We start from the raw sequence: 7,988 nt of genomic DNA, 5'->3' as shown, positions 1-7,988 counted from the left end.
CAGGGGCAGCCGAGTCGGGCACTGGGGGGACCCCTGGAGCACACGACTCCCTGGACACCAGCAGCAGCCAAGCTGAGCACTGGGGGAACCCCAAGAAACAGGCGGCTCCCCTGAACCCTGCTTGCCTGGGACAGCCAAACCAGGGACTAGGAGAACCTCAAGAAACAAGCAGCTCGTCTGAGCCCCACACGCCTGGGGCAGCCAAGCCGGGGACTGGGGAGACCCCAAGAAGCAGGCGGCTCCTCTGAACCCCCCCCAAGCCAGGGACTAAAGGGGGGAACCCCTGAGGAGGAGACAGCTCCCCTGCGTCCCTGGCCGGGGCCATGCCGCCTGGCACCCACTGAGCCGCGCCATGGCCCGGGCCCTGAGCTGGCACTGCTGCCCCTGGTGCCTCACGGAGGACGAGAAGTCAGCCGCCCGCATCGACCAGGAGATCAACAGGATCCTTCTAGAACAGAAGAAACGGGACCGAGGAGAGCTGAAGCTGCTGCTGCTGGGTGAGTCTGCAGGGACGTGGGGTCAGTAGCGAGGGGCTGGAAGGAGACGGGAGGCCCATCTAACAGATGAGAAGACTGAGGCTCCACGGGCCGCCTGAGAGCGCAGAGGCACCCGCCCTGCAGCTTGTGACCCCTGGAACGACAGCTCAGATGTCTAACCTGCCAGGCCGGGCAGGAGCGCCTCCAGCCTGTCCCTCCCTTCGTCCCAAGCCACAGAACCTCCCAGTGCTCTCCTGTCCACTGGGGCTCGGCCAGCAGGAGGCCAGCATGGTGGACGGTCGGGAACCCATTCATTCATTCACTCCTCTTTCTCTGAGGCCCTCTCCTCCCTTGGCATCTGCTGTTCATCAAGCAGCAGGATCACTAGTAGACTCAAAGGCAACTTGCAACAGCACAGAAAGGAGCCCTGCTGAACCAGAGGTTGGTGGTTCGAATCCACCCAGCACCTCCTCCAAAGAAAGGCCAGTGGTTGACTCCTGTCATGCTCAGAGCCTAGGAAATCCTGTGGGCAGGTCCCCTCTGTCCTGCAGAGTCACCAAGAGTTAGCTTGATGGCGCACAACAGCATCTGCTGCTGTACAGCTGAGGGACACAGCCTGAACGGGCAAAGAGGGGGTTCTGCCCTGTGGGCGTCATCTACCAGCACAGAGGGTGACGGACAGGAAGCTGTAAGAGAATAAGCAGATGAAGGGTTTCAGGGCGAGGAGAGGCAGAGGGGGCTGGGGCACCTTGGGGCGGCCCCGAGTAGAAGGCCCCAGTAATCTGAAATGAAGGGATCGTGCCACCCATGTGTGTCTGCTCGCCCCACCACCTTCCACACTCCCGACCTTCTGACCCCAGGAACTGCTGGAACTGTGGGAGCTCTGAGGATGAGGGGCCAGAGAAGACCCTGGGCCCCTCAAGAGTGTCAGCATTGCACTGGCTGTCTGTGGGCGGGGGTGGGGGAGCAGGTCCGGTGCACGTGTGGACAGCTGCTGTCCTCCTCCACTGCCGAGCAGGAGGGAAGGGTGGGGAGAGGGGGTGGGGGGCAGGGGACCTTGGGAAAGAGAGAGAGAGAGGAAAATGCTTGCTCGGATTTTTCATCTGGACCAGGAAAGTTTTTAATTATGAATTGTGCTTCTTTAGAAGATGCTTCTGTTTGATTTCATTAACAGATAGATATTAGTAACTATTGAGGCTGTTTCTTCTTGGATGAGTGTTGGTCCTTCTGTCTTTCCAGGAACGTGTCCATTTTTTCCAAGTTGCCAAATGTGTTTGGAGACAAGCTGTTTCTGACGATTGTGTCGTTGGCCTCTGGCCGCCTGTGTGATCTGTACAGCTGCCCCTTTCACCTTCCAGACGTTGGATAGCGTGTCTTTGCTTCATTCTCCTTCTGATCCGTCAGCATCGCTAATCATTTCTCTTTCCTGAACATCTCAAGCTCATTCCCCCTCACTCAGGGCCCTGTGTTTGCTATTGCTCCTGCCAAGCGCTCTCCAGTCACCCAGACTACCCCGTGGCCTGCTCCCTCGCCTCGCCCCACCCGTGCAGGTCTCAGCTCTTCCTCTGAGAAGTCTTTCCTGATCCCTTGACTGCAAAGACAGCCCCTTCATTCTCCTTTCTTTGTCTCCCTTCATTGTCCTTTCTTGCTTGCTTGACACTCCACCCTCAGCTGTCTTGTTGGAGAAGAGCACTGAACAGCCCAGGGAGGCCAAAATAGCAAACAGGTCATGGATAGGGTGCAGCTGGAATGCACTTTGGAGGCAGGAATGATGAGGCTTCACTTCACATATTTTGGGCATGTTGCTAGGAGGGACTATTCCTTGGAGAAGGATGTGATGTTTAGAAAGGTGGAGGGTTGGCGAAGGAGAGGAAGACCCTCGATCAGGTGGATTGACATAGTGATTTCCCCATAGGCTCTTGTGTGTCAGGAAGTGTGAGGATGGCACAGGACAGGACACGGTTCAGATCTGTTGCTCAGAGGGTTGCTGTGGGTCATACTTGACTTGATGCCACATGACCACTATTTATTATCTGTCTCCAATTACCCAGTGAACAACAAGGGACTCTATTTAAAAACCAAACCAAGACATAAACCAACCAACAAAACTTTCTGGTTTGACTTTTTTGTTTGCTTCTTTTGTTTTGAGTTTGTTTTGTTTCCCCCCCCCCTTTCTTGTTGCATACCATCCAGTCGGATCCAGCTGGCACAGGAGGAGATTGCCCCTCCTTCTCCAGCGGAGCATCTGGTGGATTCGAACCACGGGCCTTCGGGATTGCAGTGCACTAGCTCACCAGAGCTCCCCTCCAACAAACCTTTTTATTGTTTGGGTGAACATTTATGGAGTAAATTAGTTTTCCATTCAACAATTCCTGCACATTTTGTCTTGTGACGTTGACTGTAAATCCAACAACATAACAGCACTTTCCCCACTCCCTCTCTGTGGTCCCAGTTTCCTTTCATCCTTGTTCTCCATCCCTTCTTGCCTCCTGGACCATCTCTGCTGCTGTCTGGGTCCCACGTGGTTGTTTGCTCTGAGTACTGAAAGCCTTCTTGTGTCACTGATCGTTTTATATGAGCAGCTCTGCTGTGGGGCTGAACTGTCATGTTTCATATGGTCGGAAAGTCAGCAAAAGAGAGGAAGACTCTCCGGGAGATAGATGGACAGAGAGACTTCTGCAGGGGGCTTGAACTCGCAGGGATGGAGACGAGCACGCAGGACAGGGTAGCTTTTATTCTGTTGTTTATGGAGTCATTGGAGTCAAAGTTGATGCAGTAACCCAACAACCAGCACCCAAGCCCCTAGATGTGCAGTGAGCTGGTAGATGTGCCGTAAGTTATTGTTAAATCATGGATTTTGGGTTTTGTTGTCAAGAATATACACAGCCGGTCATAGGTGATTCAGCAGTTTGCACATTCACATTGACATCGATGCTATTGTTCAAGTCATTCTACCGTGATTACACAAACTCTCTATCGTCCCGTCAGTGACTCCACATAAATGGACAGATGCTGGAGGCAGACACACTCCAGAGGGCTGTGGATGTGTTGGGCTGATACTTACGCATAGTAACCCCACGTGCAGCAGCAGAGTGGGCCCTCCACTGCAATGTGGGTCCTCCGCTCCCCTATGCAGGCCTCTGCTCCCATGCGAGCTGTCTGCTCTCATGTGGGCCCTCCTCTCGTGTAAACGCCCTCCTCTCCCGTGCAGGCCCTCCGCTCCTGTGCAAACGCTCTGCTCTCATGTGGGCTGTCTGCTCCTGTGTGGGCCTTCCTCTCCCGTGGAGGCCCTCTTCTCCCGTGCGGGCCGTCAGCTCCCATGCTGACCATCCACTCTCATGTGGGCCGTCTGCTCCAGTATGGGCCCTCCTCTCCTGTGGAGGCCCTCCTCTCCTGCGCAGGTCCTCAACTCCCGTACAGGCCCTCAATTCCCATGCAGGCCGTCCGCTCCCATTTGGGCCCTCTGCTCTCCATGCAGACCCTCTGCTCCTGTGCAGGCCTCGACGTGTGCTCACCTGTACTCGTGTCACAGCCACCCTGCCAGGCCATCTCATGTCCTCTTTTCTGCTGACTTTCTATTTTGTCCCAAAGATTCTGTCTTTCTCCAAGGACTGGCTCCTCCTGGTAACATGACCATAGCAGGTGCCCAGAGGGCCACCAAGCAGCTCTTCTTCCAAGACCCATCTGGCTGTTGTGGGGGTCCATCTTCACCAGCACCCGCATTCTTTGGCCTTCCTTGTTCATGGTCCATGTGTATGTGAAGTGACGGGAAATACCATGGCATGAGTCGGATGGGGCTTACTACCCAGAACGACATCTTTGTTTTGTGTTTCTGTAAAGTCCTTGACAGCAGGTTTGACCAATGTGATTCATCATTTGATTTCTTGGCTGCTGGTTTCGTGAAACCCTTGACAACTTCTGTCCTCTCTTCACTTATCACAATGTTACTCTGGCTTCGTTGTGCGGGCTTATGTTCTTTATGTTGAAGTATAATCCATACTGAAGACTATAGTCTTTGTTCTCCATCAATAAGCACCTCAAGTCCTCTTCACTTTCAGCAAGTGAGGTTGTGTCATCTGCATAACGTAGGTAATTGATGAGCCTTCCTCCAAAACTGACGCTTCATTCTTCTTCATAGGGTCCAAATGCTTGGATTATTTACTCAGTATATTCTTCTAGGATATTCTTCTCAAACATTCTTCTAGGTCATATAGCCCTGGTCTGTCCACTTGCTGTACAGAGGTAACTCATGGCTGCTGTGAAGCTGAACACTGTGACGCTGATGTGTCAAATACAAGAATGGTTACCCATGCTGGACAGTGTTTGGTGGAGCTCCCCGATTAAAACATTCTTGGAAGGAGGAGTGGCATCCACTTCCGAAATAGCTTGCCTCCAGAAACCCTATGAACCTGGAGAAAGGACTAAAAGTTATACAAGTGTCCAGGTCTTTTGTTCCTATGGTCGCTGTGAGTCACCTACAACTCGACAGGCCTTAACAACAACAACACATAAATTGACTAAGTATGGTGAAAAAAATAAAACCCTGGGATATAATAGCATTTTCTGATTATAAACTACACAGTATCTCCTTGTTCAGTTCAAACACCCAGCTTTTGAACTATGGACAGGTTCTGAATGAGCACAATTAAGTGTTCTTGAATTCTCATTCTTCTCAATGTTCTGTCTACAGTTTGTTACTGTCCACACACTCAGATGCCTTTGCATAGTCAATAAATAAGGTGAACATCTTGCTGGCCCTCTTTGCTTTCAGCTAGGATCCATTCATCCGACATCAGCAAGAATGTCCGTCATTCCATGTCCTCTTATGAACCTGGCTTGAGTTCCTGGCAGTCCCCGGTCAATGCACTGCGGCCAACTATTGTTTTTTCCATTATCTTGAGCAAAAGCATACTTGTGTGTGATGTTCATGATGCTGTTGGATAATTTTTCACGTTCTGTTGGATCACTTTTCTCGGGGATGGTTGCAGGTGGGGATGTCTTCCAGCCGGTTGGCCAGATAACGTGTCTTCTCAGTTTCTGGAGGTAGAGGAGTGAGCGCATCCAGGCTGCACCTGTTTGTTGAAACATCTCAGTTGGTACTCTGTCAATTTCTGGTGCCGTAGTTTTTTGTGCCGATGCCTTCAGTGCATCTTGGACCTCTTCCTTCAGTACCTTGTCCTTGATCACGTGCTGCCTCCTGATATAGTTGGATGTCAGTTCTATTTGGCACAGGGCTTGCTGTAGTCCTTCCATGTCCTTCTGTGGTTTCCTGCATCTATTTTGTCCATAGGATTTTTTCACTGCAGCCTGACTTTTTTATTCAACTCTGCCAGCTTAGGAAATGCAAAGTATATTCCCCCCCACCTTGGATTTTCTAACACCAGATTTGTGCACATTCCACTTGATATTTTGCTTTATCTTCTTTTTTAAATTTTTAAAAATTAATTATAATGAAAGTTTACAGAGACTTTGGATTTCCATTCATTGTTGCACTTTTCTCCCTGCCCACCCCTCCCCCCCAGTTTGCTTTTCTCTTTGAAAAGTAAAAGAAAAATTCTTTCATTGTTATACAGTCCCTCCCCCCTAAGTCCACTCTACTGTGCAGCCTTCATTCTGGACTCCTGTCATGACAATAAACTTAATCATATATCCCTTTTAAATGGTTCTATCCCTTATCTCTTTCAATGCCGTATACATAATTTATCCCATCTTTTTCAGTCTCCCCTCAACCCCAATGTCAGTCCTGTTTTACAACAGTGGCACTATGCAGTATTTGTCCTTTTGTGACAGGGATATTTCACTCAGCACAAATGACCTCCAGGGTCACCCATTTTGAATAATGTTGCATGAGTTCCTTGTTTTTCAACGCAGCATAGTATTCCGTTGTGTGAATATACCACAGCTTCTCTATCCATTCGTTTGTGGATGGGCACTTGGGTTGTTTCAGCTCTTTGCTATTGTGAACAAAGCTGCAATAAACATGGGTGTGCATATATCTGCTTGGATGTCAGTTATGGTCTCTTTGGGGTATATTCCCAGTTGTGGAATTGCTGGGTCAAATGGTATTTCTATTTGCAACTTTTTGAGAAAGTGTCATACCGCCTTCCACAGTGGTTGCACCATTTCACACTCCCACCAACAGTGAATAAGGGTTCCGGTTTCTCCGCAACCTCGCCAGCATTTGATGTTTGCTGTCCTGTTAAATTTTGCTATTACTGGGGTGAGATGACATCTCATAGTTGTTTTGTGATTTATCTTCTCCAGCAGCCCTTTGGAGTATCCTATTTAACTCTTTTACTTTCTCATTTCCCTCATTCATTTAGCTACCCCTCTCTATTCAAGAGCAAATGTTAGAGCCTCACCTAACATTCATTTTGAGCTTTTTCCCCTTTCCTGTCTCTTTAGTGACTTTTTGCTGTCTCCATGGATGATGCCGAGGTCATTAGTGTTCAAAATATCAAACCTGTTCTAAATTCAGTGGACATCCTCAAGGTCATACTTTGGCTCTTGTGGTCTTGTTTTCAATTTTTTCACTTCAACTTGAACTTGCATATGAGCGGTTGATGGGTCCACAGTCAGCCCCGCCATTGTTCTGATAATGATATTGAACTTCACCATCTGCATGCACAGATGTAACTAGTTTGATTCTTGTTTGTTCCATCTGTCAAGTTCCACACGTATTGTTGTCAGGTGTCTTTGAGTCTGACCCATAGTGACCCTAGGATCAACAGATCTGAGGACTGTGCTATCCTGTGCCATCCACACACTTCCCGACTCACCGGAGCCCATTGCAGCGGTCACTGTGTCAGTCCACCTGGCTGAAGGTCTTCCTCTCCCTCGCTAACCCTACGCCTCTCCAAGCATGATGTCCTTGTCCAAGGAACAGCCTTTCCTAGCAGCGTGCCCGAAGCACGTGAGATGAAGCTTCAACATCTTTGCCTCCAAGGAGCTCTCTGGCTGCATTTTCTCCACGACATACTTGTTCTCTTGGCAGCCCATGGGATATTCAGTGCTCTTCTCCAACACCACAGCTCAAAGGTTAATTTGATGCCACATATATAGTTGCCTTTTATGGTACTAAAAAGTACTTTTTAAAAAAAGTAGGTCGAGGAAGCTCAGGTGGCTTAGTGGCAAGAAGCTGCACTGCAATCCCAAAGGTGTGCGGTTCGAATCCACCAGATACTCTGCTGGAGAAGGAGGGACAATATCATCCTGTGCTCGTTGGATCTGATTTGACAATATACAAGTTAAAAAAAAAGTTGTTGGTTTCACAAAATTCAATTGTGTGATCTCTGACTTCTCTGTCCCCAAGGCTACCTTTTCTACCTACCAACACTTCTGCTTTGTTTTCAATGCTTAGATTCATTAATTACAGTACATATTCGTTGCATCTTTGATCAGTTTTGAGCTCTAGAAGTTGATGGAAATCCTCCATTTCTTCATCTTTGCTTTCAGTGTCTCCGATGTAAATGTAAGTGTGGTCATTCTCGCTGATCCATCAAATGTGTGTGA

At 49.2% G+C, this 7,988-nt stretch overlaps 1 protein-coding gene across 1 annotated transcript in view; it reads left to right on the top strand.

Moving 5' to 3' along the window:
* The first annotated feature begins 321 nt into the window (after positions 1 to 321).
* Positions 322 to 7,988, top strand: part of GNA15 (guanine nucleotide binding protein (G protein), alpha 15 (Gq class)) — a 52,269-nt gene continuing 44,602 nt past the window's right edge. Inside the window, exon 1 of the mRNA XM_006897907.1 lies at positions 322 to 497. Within this exon, the coding sequence (XP_006897969.1) occupies positions 353 to 497 (145 nt within the window). The 5' untranslated portion in view covers positions 322 to 352. The remainder of the gene's footprint in view (positions 498 to 7,988) is intronic.

Source organism: Elephantulus edwardii, unplaced genomic scaffold (assembly GCF_000299155.1).
Source record: "Elephantulus edwardii isolate Elephantulus edwardi_28Jun2011 unplaced genomic scaffold, EleEdw1.0 scaffold00217, whole genome shotgun sequence".
Taxonomy (NCBI): Eukaryota; Metazoa; Chordata; class Mammalia; order Macroscelidea; family Macroscelididae; genus Elephantulus; species Elephantulus edwardii.
The sequence above is the reverse complement of the archived record's forward strand: the minus strand, read 5'-3'. Positions and strand labels throughout refer to the sequence as shown.